General features: G+C 35.7%; 1 protein-coding gene across 2 annotated transcripts in view; it reads right to left on the bottom strand.

Annotated features, from left to right (window-relative positions):
- Positions 1-27929, bottom strand: part of MTX2 (metaxin 2) — a 69322-nt gene that overhangs the window by 12911 nt on the left and 28482 nt on the right. For both annotated transcript variants that reach the window (XM_002812611.5, XM_024243757.3), the window contains exons 3-4: positions 27672-27718; positions 1644-1716 (exon numbers count right to left, since the gene is read on the bottom strand). In XM_002812611.5, coding sequence (XP_002812657.1) covers positions 1644-1716; positions 27672-27718 — 120 coding nt within the window. The remainder of the gene's footprint in view (positions 1-1643; positions 1717-27671; positions 27719-27929) is intronic.

Below are 27929 nucleotides of genomic sequence, written 5' to 3'. Positions count from 1 at the left end.
AGTCACTGAGGCGCAGAGAAGTGAAATTTCTCAAAGAAATAGTTAATATGTGACAAAGTCACAGAAGGATTAGTTAAAGATTTCCTAACTCTTTAGGAAATAAGAGTTTAAGTCAACTGGTCTTCTGACTATTCCATACTCTCTGCTTTAAAAATCTACCACAAGATCAAAGCAGCAAATACAATAAAAAACATTTCCCTATCACCTCAAATCATTAAATGAAAGAGAATACCAATCTGAGATATGATAAAATTTAAATATCTTAGTAGAAAGTGCCATTTTCATCTACCTATAGGAGACTCCTATGAAAGAATGTATATTTTTGTATGTCTCTAGAATATTTATGTTTGTCTTTTGCGCAGTCTAATAAAAAGAAAATAGGTATCTACCTAAATGACACTAAGTATAGTAATTTTAGGAAACAGGTGGATAAACTATATTGATATCTCACTTGCCAAAGATCTGAACTTTAGCATTAGATTACTAACCTTTTTACATAAATATACAAACACTTTTTGTATGACTACATAGAGGAAAAGGATGGACAGAACACAACATAACTTATTTCACCAGAATTCTGTAGTTCCTAAAATCTACGTATAAAACCAACACAACAATGAGTCAACGAATGCCCTCCAAGAATCTAAAATATGTTTACATTTACAAGCCTAGAAATTATTTTATGGAAATATTTTCTAAATGTATATTCATAAACCTCTAAAACCAGGTATTTATATAAAACAACATTCAGTATGTACAGAAGGGGTGTCTTCATACCTTTTAACAATTTCTACTACCCTTAAAAACTTAAGGTGGAAAAAAAAAAGTTTAACACAAGTCACTCCTAAATTATCATATCAAAATGAAAAATGTCTCCCTAAAAAGCAATGTTACACACTTATACCAATCATTTATATTTAATAATTTATTCAAAAAGGAGTAATTCTACTTATTATTGCTCCAACAAAACCATAATTACAATAATCATCCATAATTATGTATAACATTTATTTATCAGCTTTGTAGCACATTTTTATATTAAAAATTCTTTGAATTATTTATTTAAAACAGTAATTTAGTCTACTGACATAAAGATAATACTGATTTTAAAAAACAGGAAGGCTAAAGCATCTCAAATCCTGTTAAAATTAAGCATTAGAAAAAATAATTAGAAACCAAAAACATTCAGTGATGACTTTAAGATCTAATGACAAATTAATTTTTCTACAATCTCTCTTCTTTCACCTGTATTATGGGAGAATATAATTTAGAAAGACGTGTTGAATAGTAAATGGATTCATTATTACTAAAATTTGTTTTCTCAACAGGAAAGTCTTATGTACATTAAGACTAGGGAAATCTGAGATCATGTATTTCCTTAACATTTACTATTTAAAACAATTCCCTTACTATTAAAACCATTTCCACATGTCAGTAACCATCTCTGATCACAGTTGAAATGAATAGATATGCCAACCCCAAGACTGTCAAATTTGCAATTGTTACTTTCTAAAACCATGGAAAGATTCTTCAAAGGGTATACAAAAAAATCAAGCATTTTAACATGTAGATACAAACTGGACTATCACTATAATTTTATCACTCCATAATATTAACAGAGAAGAAAAAAAAAACACACTTACCAGATGGAGACATATATTCTGCATTTGCCCTACAAACTACTTTGATAGGCAAGTTACACATTTGCAAAAAGGCCTGTAAATCAAGATACATACAATAAGCCCAGTAAAAGCATATGCATATTTGAACAGAAATTTGTATGCATTTCTTTTCTAAACTGAATAGTTTCATACTACAAAACTCTAATAGAAAACAATGAACCAATTTAAAGTGAAGGATTTGTTTTCCAAACAAAAATAAAATGTCATTTCACTACTTAAAAATCAGTATGATTTAGACATCAGTAAATACATGAAACTTAATGTATGTATACCTAAGGAATAAAATGTAAATTATCCACATTTATGTTACTGTATTAGTTTATGTAAACCAGCAATACTACATATTTTGCTTTAATTTTCTTAAGTAGATGACTAAAGTCCAAATTTTATAAGCTATTAATTGCTTCATTCCACTACTTTCTATAGGATCATCATCTTCCTCATTTTAGAGGAAAACTCAAAATACTATCTCTGCTACCTCAAAGTTCTCTCCAGTAATACTCTATATTCCAACATGTAGCTTCTGTGCTCACTAAGTCACTTTTTAAAGACTTAAATTGTTTATCTTTGTTCATAGTTACAAAAATGTTATAAGCAATTTAAATGTCTAATAATAAGTTTATGGGGTAAATCATTATAGTAAATCCAAACTATGGAATGCTATACACAATAAATTTTAAAACTCATGCTTTAGAAAAAATTTTTCATCAAGAAAAAATGTACACATTATAATATTAAGTAAAAAAAGTAAAAAAAAAGCAAAACTCTATTAGTAGATCACACTACTTCATTTTTAAATGTTTTTAAGACACCAGTGAACTCTGCCAAACCCACTGTTTTTTACAATACTCCAAGTCCACTCCCTTTGTTCTCTCTTCTATGACTTCTTGGCTTCTTTTTCTCTACTCACAAAATTTACTATTGTTATTTCTATAAAATCATTCAGTTATTCAATTGGGGAGGTCACAAGTTACAATGGTTCTGATTACCACATACAAATTGGAAGACAAACCTTTTGTCTATTTTGAAATTGAAAGTACTATAAATAGCTGTCAAAAGTAAGATAAATTAATAAATTAACAAGGATATTATTTATCATTTTACTCAACAGAGATTTCTCATAGGTTTATTATAATTCCTTCCTCAACTCTACATTAGAAATAAGTGTTAAGACTCTTAAGTGTTAAGGGTACAAAACAGTGATTAATATCTTGTACAAAGAACTCCATTTACCCAAAAGTATGTCAATTCTCTTCTGTTTTCTCAAAACTCCAGTCCTTTAGAGATGCCTGCCTCCAAAAATAAATCCCATGTGAGTCTGATTCCCCCACTAATTGCATCCTCTGATTCTTACATTGCTCTGTAACTTATGTATGCATGTCTGATCTCCCCAAGTAAATGGAATCTCTTACAAAACCAAGCGGGAGATTTTTTATTTTTATTTTTTGCAATTCTGTTCTCCTCCCCGCAATCTCCCTCATTTTCCCACAATTAACCTTTCATAGTGCACTACTTATAATAAGCAATATTGTTTACTGATTGAGCCATTCAAAGCTCCCAAGAGCTTATCATGGCAGAGGCTGTTATCCCTGCCACATATGTTCTCCCCTTTCCCTACAGTGGTAGAAACTGTATCTGCACACAAGGCTGCCTAAAATAAAAACTTATTTTCCGGGCTCCCTTACAACTGGGTATGGCCAACTGGACTAAAAGTTCTGGACAACTGCTGGGAAGTTTCTTTAAAAGGAGAAAGTATCTCCTCTTTTTCCTCCCTGTTGACTAGAATGTAAAAAGGATGGCTATAGCTATAGCAGCCAAACAGAACCATGAAGTAGCAGCTGAGTGCTGGAAATGGTGGAGCAACGAGAGTAAAGGGGCCTAGGTTCTTGATAATCATGTAGTCACCAAACCTGGATTACCCATGTTTGTAGGAGAAGTGAACTATATTTTTAAGCTACCACTATATTGGGTTTCTGTCACTCACTGCCAAATCCAATCTTAATTAATTCACCTACAGTTATGATTTCTAAGTCTAAACACCATCCTGCCCCACCAGAAGTTGATTCTTCTGTGTCTATTTAAGTGGAAACTAACGGTCCTTTAAAACCTATAACCAGTGATTCCAATTCATAGCAATAATAGTGAGCTTCCTGACTGACCCACAAAGATAGGGTAGGGTGGTGATTCTCAAACTTCAGCATGCATCAAAATCATGTCAAAGCATGGCTTGCAAGGAAAGAATTAGAGAAAATGAATATAAACAGTTCTTTCAAAAAGCCTGGATCAGAAAAAAAGGAAGAAGGGAGGAGAAGGGTTGCCTCCCTTCTATTACATATGAAGAAGAGTGGAGCTTACTAAAACACAAAGAGAAAAAAAATAATGGAGATAGGCTGAAACTACATAAAACAAGTGAAATAACTGATATACAAGATCCATGTGGCCAGAAGCGGTGGCTCACACCTGTAATCTCAGCACTTTTGGGGAGGCCAAGGCAAAAGGATCACTTGAGGCCAGGAGTTCAAGACCAGATTAGAAAACATAAGGAGAACCCATTCCTATAAAAAAGTTTAAAAAATTAGCTGGGCATGGTGGTGCACACCTTTAGTCTCAGCTACTCAAGAGGCTGAGGTAGGAGGATTGCTTGAACCTGGGAGGTCAAGGCTACACTAAGCCATGATCACACCACTGCACTCCAGCCTGGGCAATACGAGACCCTGTCTCAAAAAAAAAGAACAGGTAAAAAGGGAGGAAGTAAGACTTTAGCTGGAGAGATCTGTTTTTGTCAGAACAGGACACTTTTCCCACTGTAATGCAAGAGGTGGTGGGGAATCAGTGATGATGACTGCAAGTTGATAAGAAAGAACAAGAATGTGAGTGCTCATATTTTACAAAATAGAAGGAGAAATCTTTTGCTGAGAATGAAAAACTAAGAAGGGATTGAGGCCTTCAGTAGAACAAAAAAAGAGTTTGAAATAATTGTTTAATATATCTTCTCAAAGGCATGAATAATATTCAACTGTTAATAATAATATTGTATAAAATAGTAAATATAGTATATTTTGCTAAACTACATGCGTAGTGGTAACTATGCTAATTAATATTCCAAAATGCTGTATTTCACTTAAAATAAAAGCAGAATTGTAATGTTCTGCAATCAAACCTATGCTTCTTTTTTTTGAGACAGAATTTCACTCTGTCGCCCAGGCTGGAATGCAGTGGCGCAATCTCAGCTCAACGCAACCTTCAACTCCCAAAACCCATGCTTCTTAGTCCCATGCTTTTTATTTTTTTATAAAAACTGACAATTTTACCAATTAAATGACACTCAACTTACTACAAACCTCAATTGATAGCATAATTCTAGTTAGCCAATTAATCTGTAGTTCACAAAAAAGTTTGATGTCACAAAGCATTTTCATCCAAACTTTAAAAATGCAAAAACAGGCCACTCCCAGTGCTTCCAGAGGCCGAGTAGGGAGGATTGCTTGAGTCTAAGAGTTCAAGACCAGCCTGGGAAACATAGTGTGAGAGTTTCTCTCTACAAAAATTTTTAAAAATTAGCAGCACAGGCTGGGTGCGGTGGCTCATGCCTATAATCGCAGCACTTTGGGAGGCCAAGGCAGGCGGATCACGAGGTCAGGAGTTTGAGACCAGCCTGGCCAACATGGTGAAACCCTGACTCTACTAACAATACAAAAAGTAGCCGGGCGTGGTGGTGCGTGCCTGTAGTCCCAGCTACTCAGAAGGCTGAGGCAGGAGAATCACTTGAACGCAGGAGACAGAGGTTGCAGTGAGCTGAGGTTGCACCACTGCACTCCGGCCTAGGTGACAGAGCAAGACTCCATCTCAAAAAAAAAACCAAAACAAAACAAAACAAAAAAAAAATTAGCAGCATGTGGTGGCAGGCACCTATAGTCCCAGCTACTCGGGGAAGCTATGGTAGGAGGATAGCTTGAGCCCAATAATTAAAGGTAAGCTATGATCATGCAAAAAAAAAAAAAAAAAAAAGCAAAGCCAAAACATTACTATGACTATTTTCAATAATATAAGCACTCTAAAACAACAGCAAGGTTTGACTCAAACAGTATTTCCCCTTTCTCTTGAAAGATGGAAGAAAACACTGGAGAGGCTCACTTTCACCTTCCACTTTGACTTTCAATATCTTGTCAGCACACAAAAATACTCCAAATAACTGGCATGGCACACTCATCTAAAACATATTTTCTTTTCAATTCGGAAATAGCAATCTGCATATTTTTATTCTTATGGAAGTCAAAGAAAAATGTATTTCAAATTATAATAATGAATAATGAACTTGGAACAACTCAGCTAACTCTTATTCCTCGGTTGAATACTTTATTCCAAACTAATTTAAATGAATAACAACATAAAATAATTTGAATAAAACACTAGCACATCCTATCAGAATAACGTTTTATAACTATGCTGTCCAATATGGTAGCCACTAGTCACATGTGGCTCCTTAATTAATGTTTGAATAAAATTTTAAATTCAGTTCCCTAGTCACACTAGCCACATTTCAAGTGCTCAACAGGCACGTGTGGCTATTGGCTATTGTATTTATTGAACAGCACAGATTCAGAACACTTCCATCATCACAGTGTGATGTGATGATGTCTACTGGATGTCTATCAGATAGCACGGATATATAACAACAGTAATCAGTACATAAAGGAGACCTTAGCAAGAGAGGCTGCCATCATCTGAAAGTGATTATACCAAACATTATTTTTAAAAACCTGCATAATAGCACAGTGTCCAAAAACCCTGCAAGTGATACAATCAACTTTCAATGATGGCGACACATTAAATACCATATTTCCAATTTCTGAGAGAATATAAAGATTACTCATTTGCTGAGCAACTCCAGTTGCTAAAATGAGGAGGCAAATGTATTCTTATGTGAAAACTAAGAACTAAAGAATAAATTAAAACTGCACTCATTCTTTATAAATAAATTTAGTGAGTACCTGGTAGGAAATTTTTTAAATGCACACATATGTATATGTACACATAACATAATTGCCCGTACCTGATTTCTAAGACCCTGAAATTTAATCAGCTTGATGTAGTTTCAACATATTGAATACATTAATTGAATTTGTAAGATCAAAAAAATTCACTTGAAAGGGTAGGGTCTCAGGGGTAGGGTTTTTTACTCTAAAAAAAAATTCAAAGAAAAAAAACTATTACCAAATCATCAATAACTGGTTAAACATGAAGGACTAAATTTACACATTTATCTCTGCAACCTTTAAAAAAATCTATTAAAATAACAATGAAGAAATAGAAAAGGTATACACCCAGAAAAACATAAAGAATAGCAGAGGAGACAAAAGCAGACCAGAGATGTCAACCCATTTTTCTAAGATGGAAAGCAGACTTAGCAGGGCAGAGGGCAGAGGAAGCTGAAACCTAAGAGTTTGCACAGTAGAAGATCAATACATTTGCATCACAGAAACTAGGAAGATTCCAAAATTGGAAGCACCAAGTAACACAGAAGGCAGAGGTGAGATACAGGACAGCAAATAAAGGACTGGATGAAAGTCTACATAAGCATCAGACAATTAGCCCTCCCCCAGTCTAGCAGGAGACAAAGGTTTATTCCTTGGAGAAACTGAACTACAGGGACCCAAACAGCAGAGGGCACTGGGTGAGGTGCCACTTTGAAAGAGGCAAAGTTAAGGGTAAGTATACATACTGATCGAGATTCACACAGGATCCCTCTCTCTCTCAGCTCCCAAACATAGGATATCACTCCAGGATATCTCTCTGGAGAAAAAAAATCTACATATTGATGGTTTTATTGGGGGTGGAGTGGGCTAGGAATAGTGACAAACAAAAATGACCTCTCAATATGTAATCAATCTACAGTGACATCCACATGTCAAAAAGTCCCTCATCTCTTTAGCCTCACTCTTAACTATAAATTGTCAGCAGAGATCAATAGATACTTGAGGAAAGCCTCAAACAAAATACAGAGGCAAAACAAACCACAGAAAAAGGAACTGGCAAACAAAACTGCAGAGAGCAAGACAACTTCACTGAAAAATTATAATGGTGAATATTTACTGAGCACTTACTATATGCCAAGCACTTGCACAAGAACTTTACCCTATAAGGTATGTACAAGTATCACTATCTTAAGATGAGAAAAAAGAACAGAGATCAGGGTGTAGAGAGAGGGAGGGAGACAAAAAGAAAGGAGGGAAAAAAGGAAGGAAAGAAGTTATGTGCCTGGTATATAACAGGCAGATAATGATTACCAGATGAATAAATAAATGAATACATGAAAATGTAAACAATAACGTCTAGTTTTAGTCATGTGAATTTTTGAAAACAAAGCAACAGAAACTTCTGAAAACAAAAGTTTTTTTTTTTTTAAAAAGACACTTAGTCAAAATCCAAAACACAATTTACAGTCAACCACTGGTTGTAATATACAATCAATGTGACCTTTTGAGGGCACTTTGGTAAGGTCTATCAAAATTCTATATGCACATATCCTTTGAACTAGAAATGTTATTGCTATAAATACATAATATGAACATATATGTATAAAATTATACAAGATATGTGTAAGGATATTCACACTTAAGCCCTATTTATAACAGCAAAATAATCAATAGTTTGATACCTATCAATAAAAGACTGGTGAAAACAAATTATGATGCATCCATCAACGGAATATTTATAGCCTTCAAAAAAGAATAAGGTTGGCTGGGCAAGGTGGCTCACACCAGTAATCCCAGCACTTTGGGAGGCCGAAGCAGATGGATCGCTTGAGCCCAGGAGTTCAAGACCAGCCTGGGCAACATGGCAAAATCCCGTCTCAACTAAAAATACAAAAAAATGGACAAGCATGATGGTGTGTGCCTGTAGTCCCAGCTACTTGGGAGGCTGAGGTGGGAGAATCACCTAAGCCCAGGAGGTTGAGGCTGTAGTAAGCCATGATCACACCACTGCACTCTAGCCTGGGTGATGGGCATAAGACCCTGTCAAAACAAAAACCAAACAAACAAATAAATAAACAAATAAAATAAAGAGTAAGGTTGCTCCTCAACTGGATTTCTTACACTAAATTCCAAAAGACATTTCTCCTCTGGAATCTCTAATAAGGGCTACTGAATTACATAAGATGACATACGCCAAATGCAAAACTGCTTTTCGTGAGGCTGTTTCTTCTAATGACCTAGAGCAAAACATTAAAACATAGTTCAAAAAGGCCTACAAAGGCTATTTGGTCCACTATGAAACTTCCTGGTGAGCTAACTTGCCAGAAAGACATAACTTTGAGTACCTACAAAAATAAATTCAACATGTATATACTGAGCACCCACTATGTATCAAGGACTGTCCTAGCTACTGGGACAAGCAGGCAACATAAAGTCTCAGTCCTTATGGAGTTTACACCACAATGGAGACAGATAACAAGCAAATAAACCAGAAAATATGCATGGTAATTCCTGCTACTTAGAAATACAAAGCAGTGTAAAGGTATGGCTATTAAATATAGGGTAGTCAGATAAGGCCTCACTAATAAGGTAACATCTGACCATAAACCTAAGAAAGTTAGGGAGCAAGCCATGCAGATATCTAAGGGGAGAACAGTCCAAGTTTAAATACCTGAAGCAGGCTTGTGCTTCAACTATGTTTCAGCAACAGTTAACAAGACCAGTATGACTATGTGGGAGTAAGGAAGTGAGTATTAAGAGATGGGATCAGAGAGGCAACCAAAAATATCATGTAGGACCTTATAGGTAATTGTGAGGTCTTGGCTTCTACTGAGTGAGACAAGAAATCATTAGACGGTGTTGAGCTGGGGATTGCTGTAATTTGACCGAACACTTCAAAGGACACAAACAACTACACAGAGATTAGACTGTTGAGAGCAGAGCCACTGAAGCAGGAGAACTAATTAGGAGGCTTTTGTAATGATCCAGGCAAGATATGATGGTGGCCTGGACCAGGGTGGGAGTGATGAAAGTGATACGTCAGATTCTAGCTATATTTTTAAGGGAGGGTCAAGAAGTTTTGCTGATAACTCAATGTGGATATAGGAAAAAGAATTCCAAAAATGACTAAAAATTTCTGGCATAAACAACTAGAAAGATGGAACTGGTATTTACCAAGCTAGGAAAAACTGTGGGGTAAGCAGGTTTTGGTGGAAGGAAGGGGACCTACATGTCTTTAGATTGTTGTCTCTAATTATCACTTTTTGGACAGACTTCTGACGAGAAATGAATAGCAGACAACTCTACTCTTTTTACAAAGGCCTAGAATTGCTAAGAGTACGGCCATGTGCTTTGAAAACCAGATAAGCAAGTTCTATTAAAAATTTGAGAAGCCTAATCCTCAAGGCCACCCAACCTCTTTTATGCACACAACTGACAGAAAAGCCTACAAATGTACATCATACTATCTGTTAGCACTTCCTGCAGGTATGATACTTATCAAGGTGCTAAGAAATGAGAAGAACTACAGATGTCAGGCAGAATAAAAATATAATCAAGGACCATCTTCATCTTTGGTCTTTTCTGCTTCCTGCACCTATAGCCTACCAAGTTTAAAAACTGAAAAGTCAATTTAACATCTTGGTTAAATGAGAAGTTTTAAGAAGCTAAGAAGCTGTCCCATAAGAGCAGTATAATCTTCTGAAAATTTACTGAGAAGCTACACATGAAGGAACCACTGTTAGCTTGAATCCTTTAAAATCTCAGCAATTATGGCCCAATCTTCAGGACTTCAAAAGTAAACAAGCAGGTCTTATAATTAAGAAAAGCAGGTAAACAGAATAACAATGTGCAAATCAACAAAACAAAACATCTTAAATATTATACATATCTAATTTCAAGTCTTCAATCCCAAATATACTAATAATACTCCAGAAAGAAATGTTGGAGGAAATCAGTGAAACTAAATGTATCAGTGAAACTAAATTTTTTTTTTTTTTTTTTTGAGACAGAGTCTTGCTCTGTCACCCAGGCTGGAGTGCAGCAGTGCGATCTCGGCTCACCGTAATCTCTGCCTCCCAGGCTCAAGCAATTCTCATGCCTCAGCTTCCCAAGTAGGTGGGACTACAGGCGTGTACTATTACACCCAGCTAATTTTTTGTATTTTTAGTAGAGACGGGGTTTTGCCATGTTGGCCAGGCTGGTCACGAACTCCTGGCCTCAAGTGATCTGCCCGTCTTGCATTCCAAAGTGCTGGGATTAGAGGCATAAGCCACCACTGCACCTAGCCCTAAATATGATGGTTTCTGACAGGAGTAAGGGAACAGACTCTACAACACTTTTTAAAATATCAAATATCCTTTGTTTTAACTGCATTAAGTTAAAAAAAAAAAAAAAAGCAATACACAGTTCAGAAAATGGTAAAAAGGGCTCAATGCAGTTGAATGGAAATAGCCTTGGTGGCTACTGTGCACAAGAATGATGCTAACTCATTGAGATTGCTGTCTTTACCATCCTTTATTCTTACTTTCTGTTGCTGAGTCATAAACCCTACCACTCATGACTGGGCAACCACCAGCACATTTTACTGATTAAATGCCCTAGCAGAACCTAATGGATCCTAACAGAGTACAGATTTTGAAAGCAAGTTACCTAAGTGAAAAAAAGATTAGAGTGAACATACATTTAAAAGAAGGAAATCCTCTGCATCAGTCTTAAGAATCAGTATAGAACAATAAGGCCAGGCGCAGTGGCTCACGCCTGTAATCCCAGCACCTTGAGAGGTCAAGACGGGTGGATTATTTGTGGTCAGGAGTTCAAGACCGGCTGGCCAAAATGGTGAAACCCTGTCTCTACTAAAAACACAAAAATTAGCTGGGTGGTGGTGGTGCACACCTGTAATCTCAGCTACTTGGGAGGCTGAGGCAGGAGAGTCACTTGAGCCTGGGAGATGGACGTTGCAGTGAACCAAGATCGCACCACTGCACTCCAGTCTGGGTGACAGAGTGAGACCCTATCTCCAGAAAAAAAAAAAAAAAAAGAATCAGTATAGAACAATAAGAAGTTAATGAGCAGAAGATCAGAGAGAGCTCTCTGGGTAGAATCCTGGGAACTGTGTTAGCTTGAAAAAGTACCTTTATCTCAGAAGCTTTCTCATTTCTAAATTAGACAATCAGGCAGATTAACTGAAGTTCTATATGTAAAACACTTTATACACTATCTGACACAGAGTAATTCAAAAAATATCAGGTATTATTATTAATAGTAGTAACAACATTCATAATAATAAATACTCATTTGTTCATCTGCAAAGGAAGAAAGACCACTTCACCTTGGTGACTTCAAAAGAAAGCTGGCTTCATTTATTTTATTACCTTTTAATGTCTCCTTATGAGAAAAATTAAAATAATTATTATGTACTATAATTTAATTGTATTTACTTCTATAAAATCAAAATACCAAGATTGTGTACTGAAATAAAAATTTCTAGAAAGATGTTAAAAGAATAAAGGAAAATAACCAAAAATGCTTTTTTCTTTTTTTTACTTTTTTTTTTGAGATGGCATTTCACTGTTGTTGCCCAGGCTGGAGTACAATGGTGCAATCTTGGCTCACTGCAACCTCCGCCTCCCAGATTCAAGCGATTCTCTCACCTCAGCCTCACTAGTAGCTGGGATTACAGGCATGTGCCACCACCCCTGGCTAATTTTTTGTATTTAGTAGAGATGGGGTTTCACCATATTGGACAGGCTGGTCTCAAACTCCTGACCTCAGGTGATCCACCCGCCTCAGCCTTCCAAAGTGCTGAGATTACACGCGTGAGACACTACGCCCGGCCCAATAGCACTTTTCAAAATAATAGTGAATATATGCTTTATGTTTTCAATATATATAATTACATAATATAACCTTTTCTAACCAAGCAAAAACAAGATATCTAAATATTGATATAGATGTTTGTGAATAATTTTTAGAGTCATACACACTGATAAAACTGATAAATGAACTGACAGAAGGACTCCATCCCCCAAGAATATATGGTTCATTAGTATACATAGACAATGTCTATCTTGTTTACTACTTTAGTCCTCGGCATACAATAAAGTCCCAATAAACATTTGCTTAATGAACAAGCCATAGATATTCCTAAAAATAAATGTAAACATTCCTAAGTTCACAGAAAGCTAGTAAGCTATAGCAAAAATTAGCATTTTGTAATTTTATGGGTTCAGAGCTCACTGCTTTAAAAAGTTAGATGTAACTCTTGTTAAGTTCAGAGATATTTTAAAAAATCAATAGTTACAAATATCAGTAAGTTGATACTGCTTTAGAAAACAGTAACAGGAATTCAACTTAAAAACTATTAATAATGATCTGGCCCACAACCGCAAGAGGGCCGAACAGGAATGGCTCCAGTCCGCAGCTCCCAGCACGATCGACGCAGAAGACGCGTGATTTCTGCATTTCCAACTGAGGTACCTGGTTCATCTCACTGGGACTGGATGGAAAGTGGGTGCAGCCCATGGAGGGCTAGGAAAAGCAGGGTGGGGCACTGCCTCACCCAGGAAGTTCAAGGGGTCAGGGGATATCCCTTTTCTAGCCAAAGGAAGTCGTGAGAGACTGCCTGGAAAAATGGGACACTTCCAACCAAATACTGTGCTCTTCCCACGGTCTCAGCAACCAGCAGACAAGGTGATTCTCTCCCGTGCCTGGCTCAGTGGCTCCCATGCCCACAGAGCCTTGCTCACTGCTAGCACAGCAGTCTGAGACGGATCTGTGAGACAGCCCCCTGGCTGGGGGAGGGGCGTCCTCCATTGCTGAGGCTTGAGTAGGTAAATAAAGCCACCTGGAAGCTCGAACTGGGCGGAGCCCGCCGCAGATCAACAAGGCCTACTGCCTCTATGTTCCACCTCTGTGGGCAGGGCATAGCTGAACAAAAGACAGCAGACGACTTCTGCAGACTTGTCCCTGTCTGACAGCTCTGAAGAGAACAGTGGTTCTCCCAGCACAGCGTTTGAGCTCTGAGAACAGACAGACTGCCTCTTCAAGTGGGTCCCTGACCCCCGTGTAGCCTAACTCGGAGACACCTCCCAGTAAGGGCCGAAAGACACCTCATATAGTTCAGTGCTCCTCTGGGACGAAGCTTCCAGAGGAAAGAACAGGCAGCAATATTTGCCATTCTGCAGCCTCTGCTGGTGATACCCAAGCAAACAGGTCTGGAGTGGACCTCCAGCAAACTCCAACAGACCTGCAGCTGAGGGACCTGACTGTTAGAAGGAAAACTAACAAACAGAAAGGAATAGCATCAACATCAACAAAAAGGTCTTCTACACCAAAACCCCATCTGTAGGTCACCAACACCAAAGACCAAAGGTAGACAAAACCACAAAGATGGGGAGAAACCAGAGCAGAAAAGCTGAAAATTCTAAATCAGAGCGCCTCTCCTCCTCCAAAGGATAGCAGCTCCTCGCTAGCAATGGAACAAAGCTGGACGGAGAATGACTTTCACGAGTTGACAGAAGTAGGCTTCAGAAGGTCGGTAATAACAAACTACTCCGAGATAAAGCAGGATGTTCGAACCCATCATAAGGAAGCTAAAAACCTTGAAAAAATGTTAGAGGAATGGCTAACTAGAATAAACAGTGTAAAAAAGACATTAAATGACCTCACAGAGCTGAAAACCATGGCACAAGAACTTCATGACGCATGCACAAGCTTCAATAGCCGATTTGATCAAGTGGAAGAAAGGGTATCAGTGATCGAAGATCAAATTAATGAAATAAGGCGAGAAGATAAGGTTAGAGAAAAAAGAGTCAAAAGGAACAAACAAGGCCTCCAAGAAATATGGGACTATGTGAAAAGACCAAATCTACATTGGATTGGTGTACCTGAAAGTGATGGGGAGAATGGAACCAAACTGGAAAACACTCTTCAGGATATTATCCACTAGAGCTTTCCCAACCTAGCAAGGTAGGCCAACACTCAAATTCAGGAAATATAGAGAACACCACAAAGATACTCCTCAACAAGAGCAACCCCAACACACATAATTGTCAGATTCACCAAGGTTGAAATGAAGGAAAAGATGTTAAGGGCAGCCAGAGAGAAAAGTGGAGTTACCCACAAAGGGAGGCCCATCAGACTAACAGCAGATCTCTCAGCAGAAACCCTACAAGCCAGAAGAGACTGGGGGCCAATATTCAACATTGTTAAAGAAAAGAATTTTCAAAACAGAATTTCATATCCAGCCAAACCAAGCTTCAAAGTGAAGGAAAAATAAAATCCTTTACAGACAAGCAAATGCTGAGAGAGTTTGTCACCACCAGGCCTGCCTTACAAGAGCTCCTGAAGGAAGCACCAAACATGGAAAGAAAACAACCAGTACCAGCCACTGCAAAAACAGGCCAAACTGTAAAGACCATCGATGTTGTGAAGAAACTGCATCAATTAACAGGCAAAATAACCAGCTAATATCATAATGACAGGATCAAATTCACATATAACAATATTAACCTTAAATGTAAATGGGCTAAATGCCCCCAATTAAAAGACACAGACTGGCAAATTGGATAAAGAGTCAAGACCCATCAGTGTGCTGTATTCCGGAGACACACCTCACGTGCAAAGATGCACATAGGCTCAAAATAAAGGGATGGGGGAAGATCTACCAAGCAAATGGAAGGCAAAAAAAAAAACAAAAAACAGGGGTTGCAATCCTAGTCTCTGATAAAACAGACTTTAAACCAACAAAGATAAAAGAGACAAAGAAGGCCATTACATAATGGTAAAGGGATCAATTAAACAAGAAGAGCTAAATATCCTAAATATATATGCACCCAATACAGGAGCACCCAGATTCATAAAGCAAGTCCTTAGAGACCTACAAAGAGACTTAGACTCCCACACAATAATAATGGGAGACTTTAACACCCCACTGTCAATATCAGACAGATCAACAAGACAGCAGGTTGACAAAGATATCCAGGACCTGAACTCAGCTCTGCAACAAGCAGACCTAATAGACACCTACAGAACTCTCCACCCCAATTCAACAGAATGTACATTCTTCTCAGCACCACATTGCATTTATTCTAAAATTGACCACATAATTGGAAGTAAAGCACTCCTGAGCAAATGTAAAAGAACTGAAATCACAACAAACTGTCTCTCAGACCACAGTGCAATCAAATTAGAACTCAGGATTAAGAAACTCACTCAAAACTGCTCAACTACATGGAAACTGAACAACCTGCTCCTGAATGACTACTGGGTAAATAACGAAATGAAGGCAGAAATAAAGATGTTCGTTGAAACCAATAAGAACAAAGACACAACGTACCAGAATCTCTGGAACACATTTAAAGCAGTGTGTAGAGGGAAATTTACAGCACTAAATGCCCACAAGAGAAAGCAGGAAAGACCTAAAATCGACACCCTAACATCACAATTAGAAGAACTAGAGAAGCAAGAGCAAACAAATTCAAAAGCTAACAGAAGGCAAGAAATAACTAAGATCAGAGCAGAACTGAAAGAGATAGAGACACAAAAAACCCTTCAAAATATCAATGACTCTAGGAACTAGTTTTTTTAACAGATCAACAAAATTGATAGACCGCTAGCAAGACTAATAAAGAAGAAAAGAGAGAAGAATCAAATACACACAATAAAAAATGACAAAGGGGATATCACCAACGATCCCAAAGAAATACAAACTACCATCACAGAATACTATAAACACCTGAATGCAAATAAACTAGAAAATCTAGAAGAAATGGATAAATTCCTGGACACATACACCCTCCCAAGACTAAACCAGGAAGAAGCTGGATCTCTGATTAGACCAATAACAGGATCTGAAATTGAGGCAATAATTAATAGCCTACCAACCAAAAAATGTCCAGGACCAGACGGATTCACAGCCGAATTCTACCAGAGGTAAAAAGAGGAGCTGGGACCATTGCTTCTGAAACTATTCCAAACAGGGAATCCTCCCAAACTCATTTCATGAGGCCAACATCATCCTGATACCAGAGCCTGGCAGAGACACAACAAAAAAGAGAATTTTAGACCAACATTACTGATGAACATCAATGCAAAAATCCTCCATAAAATACTGGCAAACCGAATCCAGCAGCAGCACATCAAAAACCTTATCCACCATGATCAAGTCGGCTTCATCCTTGGGATGCAAGGCTGGTTCAACATACGCAAATCAATAAAGGTAATCCATCACGTAAACAGAACCAATGACAAAAACCACATGATTATCTCAATAGATGCAGAAAAGGCCTTTGACAAAATTCAACAGCCCTTCATGCTAAAAAGTCTCAATCAACTAAGTATTGATGGAACATATCTCAAAATAATAAGAGCTATTTGTGACAAACCCACAGCCAATATCAAACTGAATAGGCAAAAATGGGAAGCACTCCCTTTGAAAACCCGCACAAGACAAGCATGCCCTCTCTCACCACTCCTATTCAACATAGTGTTAGAAGTTCTGGCCAGGGCAATCAGGCAAGAGAAAGAAATGAAGAGTATTCAATTAGGAAATGAGGAAGTCAAATTGTCCCTGTTCGCAGATGACATGACTGCATGTTTAGAAAACCCCATCGTCTCAGCCCAAAATCTCAAGCTGATAAGCAACTTCAGCAAAGTGTCAGGATACAAAATCAATGTGCAAAAATCACAAGCATTCTTATACACCATTAAAAGACAAACAGAGCCAAATCATGAGTGAACTCCCATTCACAATTGCTACAAAGAGAATAAAATACCTGGGAATCCAACTTACAAGGGATGTGAAGGACCTCTTCAAGGAGAACTACAAACTACTGCTCAAGGAAATAAAAGAGGACACAAACAAATGGAAGAATATTCCATGCTCATGGATAAGAAAAATCAATATCGTGAAAATGGCCATACTGCCTAAAGTAATTAATAGATTCAATGCCATCCCCAACAAGCTACCAATGACTTTCTTCACGGAACTGAAAAAACTAAAGTTCGTATGGAACCAAAAAAGAGTCTGCATTGCCAAGACAATCCTAAGGAAAAAGAACAAAGCTGGAGGCATCACACTACCTGACTTCAAACTATACTACAAGGCTACAGTAACCAAAACAGCATGGTACTGGTACCAAAACAGAGATATAGACCAATGGAACAGAATAGAGGCCTCAGAAATAACACCACACATCTACAACCATCTGATCTTTGACAAACCTGACAAAAACAAGAAATGGGGAAAGGATTCCCTATTTAATAAATGGTGTTGGGAAAACTGGCTAGCCATATGTAGAAAGCTGAAACTGGATCCCTTCCTTACACCTCATACAAAAATTAATTCAAGATAGATTAAAGACTTACATGTTAGACCTAAAACCATAAAAAATCTAGAAGAAAACCTAGGCAATACCATTCAGGACATAGGCATGGGCAAGGACTTCATGTCTAAAACACCAAAAAACAATGGCAACAAAAGCCAAAATAGGCAAATGGGATCTAATTAAACTAAACAGCTTCTGCACAGCAAAAGAAACTACCATCAGAGTGAACAGGCAACCTACAGAATGGGAGAAAATTTTTGCAATCTACCCATCTGACAAAGGGCTAATATCCAGAATCTACAAAGAACTCAAACAAATTTACAAGAAAAAAACCCATCAAAAAGTGGGCAAAGGATATGAACAGACACTTCTCAAAAGAAGACATTTATGCAGCCAACAGACACATGAAAAAATGCTCATCATCACTCATCATCAAAGAAATGCAAATCAAAACCAAAATGAGATATCATCTCACACCAGTTAGAATGGCAATCATTAAAAAGTCAGGAAAATACAGATGCTGGAGAGGATGTGGAGAAATAGGAATGCTTTTACACTGTTGGTGGGAGTGTAAATTAGTTCAACCATTGTGGAAGACAGTGTGGTGATTCCTCAAGGATCTAGAACTAGAATCACCATTTGAGCCAGCCATCCCATTACTGGGTATATACCCAAAGGATTATGAATCATGCTACTATAAAGACACATGCACACCTGTTTATTGCAGCACTATTCACAATAGCAAAGACTTGGAACCAACCCAAATGTCCATCAATGATAGACTGGATTCAGAAAATGTGGCACATATACACCATGGCATACTATGCAGCCATAAAAAAGGATGAGTTCATGTCCTTTGCAGGGACATAGATGAAGCTGGAAACCATCATTCTCAGCAAACTATCACAAGGACAGAAAACCAAACACCACATGTTCTCACTCATAGATGGGAATTGAACAATGAGATCACTTGGACACAGGGCAGGGAACATCACACACCAGGGCCTGTCAGGGGGTGGGGGTGCTGGGGAAGGGATAGCATTAGGAGAAATACCTAATGTAAATGATGAGTTGATGGGTGCAGCAAACCAACATGGCACATGTATACCTATGTATCAAACCTGCACATTGTGCACATGTACCCTAGAACTTAAAGTATAAAAAATAATAATAATAATGATCTATGTAGAAATCAGAAACCACAATTCAATAAACATAAAAAGCTTTAAAGAGAGTGAATTTATTACCAAAAAATATGAAATGCTATTTGAGAGAACATTTGAAGACATATCACTTCATAGACTGATCTTCCTTAATGAAACTCTCACCTAGAAACTACTCCTGGAATATTTGAGTCAATTTTAGATACATCAACATCTGACAGCTATAGAAAAAAATCAGGTTATTTCTGAAAGCAACAAAAAAGACAACTAGAATAGAGAAAGATATAAGCTTTCCCTGTGAGAATTACATATAAATAACGTGCTGATAGAACCGATAAATGAACTGATAAAAGCCCCTCCTCCCAAGAATATAAGCTTCATTAGTACATACAGACCATGTCTATCTTGTTTACAACTTTCATAAAGTTGTAGGGTCAAAATTAAGCAAGAGTTATAAAACAGTCAAAAGTACAGAAAGAACAATTCTTGTAACCCAATAACCTAACACAACACCAGTTACATAGTTAGCACTCAATGAACAGTTGGGGAGAAAGGAAAAAATATATACATTCTTTTTCTGAGCTCCTATAATGAATGCTTTAAAATTTTGTTACTTACAAAAAAATTCCCAACTGATAAAAATAATAACAAAAAAAATTAAAATTCTTAGGATGAACTAGCAGATGGCAGGAACATATATTCATTTCTTTTTAATTAACTAATAGTAACTCAGTATTGAAACACTTGCCAATGACCAGCACCAACTGTCTTCTTTCCTCTTCTTTATTCCAAAGACAAAATGAACACTTGTCTTTCAAGTTAGATACACAGCATACTCTCTTTAGTTACACCTAAGCAGTAAAATCAGCATTGCTTGCCAATAAAAATATAAAAGTAATTCAAAATTTTAAAGAATTGCCTTTAATAAGTTTTTAAAGATTAGATGCTTTACACTGATTAATACCATGGGATTCGAGGGGTTATAAACACAGCTTCTAAATTTATGTAAGTCACATGAACAAAGTTATTCAAATTCTAGATAGGTAGCAATCCATTTTCAGTCCAACCAGGTAAAGCTATCCTTAGACAGCAGACCTCAGGTTTTTCTTCTTTAGGACAAAGCTTCTATTCATTTCCTAATTAAATTTGAAATATTTTATGTAAGAATTCACTAACGACTATTCTCAAGCATGCAATGCCATTTTCAGGACACAAAATAAAAATGATTGTGAATTTTAATTCATATCCTTTTTCAACCAGACACCAAGGAAAATTTGTGACAACTGAAGAATTATTTTCTACCTTACTGAAGAGGCATGATTTAAAATTAAAAACCATGAACAAATCTATCTATAAAATAACTCATTTTTATATCAAACAGCTGCAGACCCTGTAATTGAAATAATGTATCTAAGGTTATAAATGAAAAGTGTTAGGTATCATTCTTGAAGTGACAGAGTAAGTTCCTAATCCAGTTACCATAATAGCCATATTTGTAGTTTAACATAAATTAAGACCTTAATTATATTTGTGACTATTTTAAACAAAATAACAAATTCCTTTGTACCTGTGAATGTAATTTATAGCAAAGCCAGGTTCATTTTCCAAACCAATCTATTTCACACTGCAGAAGTACTCTGGTATAATGGTATAATGTAATTCTTATTGTAGAATGTTGAAAGAATAGATTCACTAAAAGCACAGAAGGGGTTTGAAGATAAATGAAGATGCTATTCATTCAAGGGTAATTTCATCTTAGAACTATATGAAAGATGTTTCACTCACACAGGGTAGTGTATGGCCTCAAATTTAAGTGTATTTTCAGCTCAAATATAAAGCTGCTAGATTGATTATGTTGATATTGTATATCTAATAATGAAAAATTCTAGCCTTTTTCTGTTTAAAAAAAGGCTGTTGTTTTTCCATCTTACTACTGTATCTTCATGGTTCTGTTTAATAGCAACAAATTATAAAATCCTGCTTGCTATTTACTTTTTAAACAAAAAAGTATACAGTTGATATTCTAAGTTGCAATCTCTCAGAACTGCAGCAGTGTGAATTTTTAAGTTAAATACGTATTTATATCAGTAAACCATTACCCTTTATAACCATTTTACGTTATTTCACTAATTACTAAAAACAACAACTCCTATAGCCACCTAATTCTATTTTGAATATACTTCATTTCCACAAATTCTACACTAATTTTAATGTTGTATATACACCATGCCACTTAAGTGTTGAGAAACTAATATTGAGATTTGTTTTTTAATCTGCTAAATTCTATTTGCAATTTAAGTTCACAATTATCTTGATAAAGATCACATTTTATATACTGAAATAATCCAAGGTCTTATGAGCATAAATCAGCAAAATGCTTTAACATTTCTGGTACACAAACTATAATAATGTAAGACAATCAGTCTGAAGAATTTAAACTCAGTGATATCAAAGAAACATCTGCAGCCTCCATTTTGCTTGTTTGGAATACTGAAAAGGATTTTACAAGTCTCTATATCTCATAAATGTTCACTAAATTCTATTTATCCCTTAGCTTTCCTTTCCTTCACCTAATCCTGAAAGTGAATTCAGAAGCCTCATCTGACAGAGGACGATCAAATTGAGAGGAATGTACAAATTTTAAAAACCTAAAACTTTATGAGGCTTTAATAAAGTTTTGTCAATTTTTTAAATCTTTTTCATAAAATATTATATTTATTAAAATATGTCCACTCATGTCATCCTACTTCTATTTACATCAGGTTTAAACTGATCCTTTAAAATGGCATAAAACCCTGAACAACTCATTTAAAACAAAATGTTCCAACCAAACTGAAAATTCAAAATCATTTCCTCTAAAATTCTGCAGGTAGCTGTCTACTATAGGCATTTAAATGACATGACAAATTTACAGCAGCTGTATTTTCACACTCAAAGTTTTGTCTCTAAGGCAGTAATCAACCTGCAGCCTCAAAAGAAAAACAGATATTCCTCTCTCCTGCTCTTTCCCAAACACTACAATTGGATATTATCATTAGCCAATAATTAATACATCCTAGAAAGCATCATTTGCTAAAAGGAAAATGCAAGGGTCAGCTAAGTATTTATCATCAAATCTGAAATGTGAGTGTTCATGGCCCAGCATTAATGGGGCCTATAAAAATGCTGACTTTTGGTCAGGTGCAGTGGCTCACACCTGTAATCCCAGCACTTTGGGAGGCTGAGGCAGGTGGATCATTTGAGGTCAGGAGTTCAAGACCAGCCTGGCCAACACGGTGAAACCCCGTCTCTACTAAAAATACAAAAAAATCGGCTGGGCTTGGTGGCACACATCTGTAATCCCAGCTGCTCAGAAGGCTGAGGTGGGAGAATCACTTGAACCTGGGAAATGGAGGGTGCAGTGAGCCGGAGATCATGCCAGCAGTGAGCTGAGATCACGCCACTGCACTCCAGCCTGGGCGACAGAGCTAGACTCCATCTCAAAAAAACAAAACAAAACAAAATGCTGACTTTTAAATTATATACTATATTCAACAGAAATAAAACAGTTTTTTTCTGTTGTCTTCCCTTTCATTTTTAGAGAAAAGTATTTATTAACAAAGAGTAAGAAAAAGTAAAAATATTAAATGGAACAAGGACATTCTCCTTCACTTGACCTTAAATGCTATTCTTACTTGAAGTAAAAAGGACAAAGTAAGATTACTTGTTCGTGCAATATTCTAATAATGATCATCAGTTTGAGACACTCTAAAAAAACAAATTCAAATTTTTATAATATCTAGATTAAGCCATACAAAAAAAAAAAAACCACCAGATTTTTAAAATTGGCTTCACATACATAAAGCGAAATTCTTTCTACAACTTACTAGAAAGTCTCTGTTGTGCAATGGATACCACACTGGACTTCTAAAACTTATTAGAAAGTAACATTTTATTATATGAAGACACTCACAAAATATGTACATAAATCTCTGAAGTCAAAATAGGCACTAATTCTGTATTCGACATCTTACATTCCTATTCCTTTCACTTTTTTCAAAAGAATTTCCCATTTATTACCTAACTTGAGCTTCATAATATTATAGAGGTAAGACTATCCCATTTCAAAGATACAAAAGCTAAGACATGTTCTTTTACTCCTTAATGTAAACTATTAATCATAAGATATAATTTACTAAGAAATGTCAGAAATAATTTGTGATTAAATGATCACTTATTGTTAGGTGAAACTTCAATATCTGTTATCACTGGACTAGACCAATATGCAGCAAAGTATTATGAGTGTGGACTGTTGATCCAGACTTCCTGGGTCTGCATTCCAGCTGTGCCAAGTACTATTTATGTAACTTTGAGCTGTTTAACCTCTCTGCCTTACCTTCCTAATCTGTAAGAAAATAGGAATAATAATAGTACCTACCTCATAGGGTAGCTGTGTGAAAGGATTATTTATGATACCTACCTTATACAGCACTTACCTCATACAGTTGTTATAAGGATTAAATGGGTTAATATGAATTAAGAGCTCAGCACAGTGACAAGCACAGGTGGCACTCAACCAATGTTGTTGTTGTTTTCTGTTTATCTCCACAATTTGTGGGTTCTATGAAATGTGGGCGAAGCATCTTTGAGCTTCAGTTTCCACATCTTTAAAATGAGGATAATTTTAGTACTGTGCACTAGGGTCATGGGAAGGATTGAACGCAATGCTCCACATAAAAGCTTTCAATAGTGTCTTATACAATGAAAGTATTTATACTTTTTATTTATACAATAAAAGCTTTTTATTTATACAATAAAAGCTTTCAATAGAGTGTCTTATACAATAAAAGTATTTATACTTTTTATTTATACAATAAAAGTATTCAATAAATATATATATGATAAAATATATACAATAAAAGTATTCAAATAATATTTCCCAGGTTCAATTGGATGAAACTGGAAATCATCATTCTCAGTAAACTATCACAAGAACAAAAAACCAAACACCGCATATTCTCACTCATAGGTGGGAACTGAACAATGAGAACACATGGACACAGGAAGGGGAACATCACACTCTGGGGACTGTTGTGGGGTGGGGGGAGGGATAGCTTTAGGAGATATACCTACTGCTAAATGATGAGTTAATGGGTGCAGCACACCAGCATGGCACATGTATACATATGTAACTAACCTGCACATTGTGCACATGTACCCTAAAACTTAAAGTATAATAATAATAAAATAAATAAATAAATAAATAAAAATAAAATAAAATATATTATTCAGTATCAATAAAATTTTGTTTGCATTAAAGCATTCAATATTAATTTTTAAAGAATGATACAAAAATTAATGTTCACACAAACACAAACATGTCCAAAAAAGATTCTTACACATAACATTTATTTTCAATTACTCTAGTGTTTTCAGGTCCTATCAAGGCTGCAAGCTTCCATTCCTCTTGGTGACACTGAATACGTGTATTTCTTTCAAAGAATTAGGAGAGAAAGAAGTAATAAACAGCATTCATTGCATATTTACAATATGCCAGGTACTCTTCTAAGTGCTTTACATATGTTAACATATTCAATCCTCATATTCAATATGTTAACATATTCAATCCTATCCTACCCAACAGGATAGCTTCTACTATATTTCTATTTTACGTTTGAGCAAACTTGAAACAAAGAGCTCTATTTAGGGTTTGCTGTTTTTTGAAACAGACACCAATTGGAATCTTCTATAAAAGACAGCATATACTCAATCAATAGACATAAACTTCTTAAATAAAACAATTTTGGCCAAAACGTTTGAGAGCATATATGTATTTGCTCACATTGTATTCTAAACCTGCAGTGTCTAACACAAAAGCCACTAGCTATGCGAGACTACTGGGCATTTGAAATCTGGCTAGCATAAATTGAGAGGTACTGTAAGTGTAAAATACACATCATATTTTGAACTTAATATAAAAAGTCCCATTAATAAATTACATATTGGTTACGTATTAAAATAATATTTGGATATACTGGGTAAAATAATGCATATTGTTAAAATACATTTTGCCTATTTCTTTTTACTTTGTTTAAATGAGGCTTCTAGAAAATTTCAAATCACATATGTGGCCAACATTGTGTATTTATTAGATGGCTGGTTTGGATTTGGGGGTAAGAGAGAATAGTAACAGAGAATTATTATCAAAGTTACTTTTTCCAATCAGCATAAGCTTAAGTCCTTCAAAGCACAAGTACAGAATGGAAGATCTCTCTCTCTCTCTCTGTCTCTCTAGTGTGTGCATGTGTGTATAATACTGCATATATACACATTCGGCTCAAGGGACCAGAGAAACATGCTATACTAATACTTCACTATACTCAACATACAAGAGTGAAGGAAAGCAAATCTAAGGGGAAATAGCTACAGGAAAAAAAAAATTATTTTTAAACTGAAATCATAAAAGTTCTTAGAGTTCAAAAAGACCTAATCACTCAGTTTCAGGGGTATAATAAACACCAAGCGTATGTGTTAAGTAAAATTTAAATTTCCTAATGGCCTAACTGGCAGACTATTAAATATCTGATGTTTGATATCTGGTATCTTCTAGAAAATAATCCAGTTTGTGGATACCTGTCACATTGTTTTGATCAATTTTATACATCAAATGTAGGCCTTTAACTGATTCTTCTAAACGAATGCTGGCCCACTATATAGAAGAAAATTACTCCATAAAGTTTATATCAGATATCTGGAAAAGTCACATTTATAGTCATGGCTACTATCAGCTGTCAAGCCAAAGAATATTGAAGAAAACCAAGAAATTTTAATATATGCTGCTTAATTTATCATCGAAGTGACATATGTAGGATAAAAACATTGAAATGGTTAAGGAAAATTCTACATTGTAAAAGGTCCTTTTTTCTGGTTTTATTTTTAATTGCAACTATGATTTGAGAAACCATAGAAAGCAAATTAATAGAAATCATAAAAATAGAATTAACAAATAAAATACACACTAAGATTTATTTTTTCCTCCCTTCTCCGGATTATTTAAAACGTTAGTTTTTTTAAATGGTAATATACTGGTATTTTGGTTTGTACTGAAAACTGGCTAACCCATCTATTCCAGGATTTGTCAACCTTGACAAATCTATTTACATTTGGGGCTGGATAATTCTTTGTTGTGCAGGGACTACTCTGTATGTTTTAGGATTTTTAGCAGCATTTCTGGCATCTACCCAATGGACGAGAATAGCACTCAACCCTTCAATTGTTTTGACAAGCAAAAACACTTAAATATTGTCAAATGTCACAGGGTGGCAGTAGGGGCAGTACTAAACAGCTGCCCAGTTGGAAACCACTGTCTATTTCTACCCAAAATACCTTTCTATTTGATGAAAATTACTTCAGCACTTCCTATACTAGTATTATGTAGTTTTAGGGGCTCTTCCTAAGGGATCCAGATAGCTTCAGCAGGGAAATCAGTAAACCTACTGAAATCACATGCAGAATAGTCTGGGTATATTTTCTGTTAAAATGTTCTACAGCTTTTGCCAGATCCTGAAAGGGTTATCCCCAAAATAGCAATTTTAAAAGGGTTAAGAATCAGTGCTTCAACTAAAATATTCGCAGTGCCTTCAAACTGTCTTTCCAAAGATATAAAGATTGAAAATATTATTTTATACACAGCAAATCATTTACTTTTACATTGGTTATCAAGGCATGATTACTTTCACCATACTTACAAACCATTCATACAACAGACATTTAGTGGATAAAGTCTACATGCTCAGTCCTATGTTAAACTACACAAGCTAAGTAAATAGCAGCTAAATATGCAAAATGTTTGGATAACTATAATTCTATAACCTACATCATAAACATTGTTTTTCAAGCAAACCATCCCCAAGTATCCTATTCTTCCTATAATGCAGCTTAAAGTTTACAGGGGCACTAATTTTTTTTGGATTATACAAATGTTATATACAACTTGAAGAGCTGTTACATTTCATAAATGGTTTAGGGGATAATAAACACTCATGTAATCAATAAATATATGAGGAGTGGCTAGAGAACCAGAACACTGCTACAAGATTACCAAGCAGATTAAAAACTAGAGGCCAATGAGTGCAATGAGCAAAACAATGCTTAAAAATATGTGATAAATAAATCTTAACAAATTAATTAGAAAATAATTGAGTCCACAAATGAACATATCACCCCAAATAATCAACACCATCATATCTAGCCAAAAGCAAAACAACTGCTAAGACACAGAATGTGCCTAGCACATAAAAGTGATTTCTAAAAAAATAATAATTTTTATGTTTATTTTATATACTGACAAGTGACTGAATAATATTACATAATAAGATTATTCTTCACAAAGAAGCAATGTTATGTAGATAATGGTAAATCACACAGAAAAAAATCTAAACATATAGTATCAGACTTTTTGGAAGGGGAAAAATATAATTGCAACTCAAAATGATGCAAACCACCTAGGGGGTGAAAAAGATATTACATTATTTACATATTTACCTGCACTGCAAGAGAAGCTGCATTGTCAGAAAGTAAAATTTGCTCCCCTGTGGAAATACAATGAAGCATAACTGTTAACCAAGTAGAATATAATATTTTTATTTTTAAAAAGTATTTCTATTTTTTCAAAGGTATCGCCTACCACTAATTTCTAAAGTTTTATATCAATGTTATTATATAATTATAATTTTGATTAAATTATCACAAATAATGATAAACTAGGACAGTTTCCTCTAAAACTATTTGATCACTTATCTC

This window comes from Pongo abelii, chromosome 11, assembly GCF_028885655.2.
Source record: "Pongo abelii isolate AG06213 chromosome 11, NHGRI_mPonAbe1-v2.0_pri, whole genome shotgun sequence".
In the NCBI taxonomy this organism is placed as follows: Eukaryota; Metazoa; Chordata; class Mammalia; order Primates; family Hominidae; genus Pongo; species Pongo abelii.
This window is presented reverse-complemented; position numbering and strand designations above follow the sequence as displayed.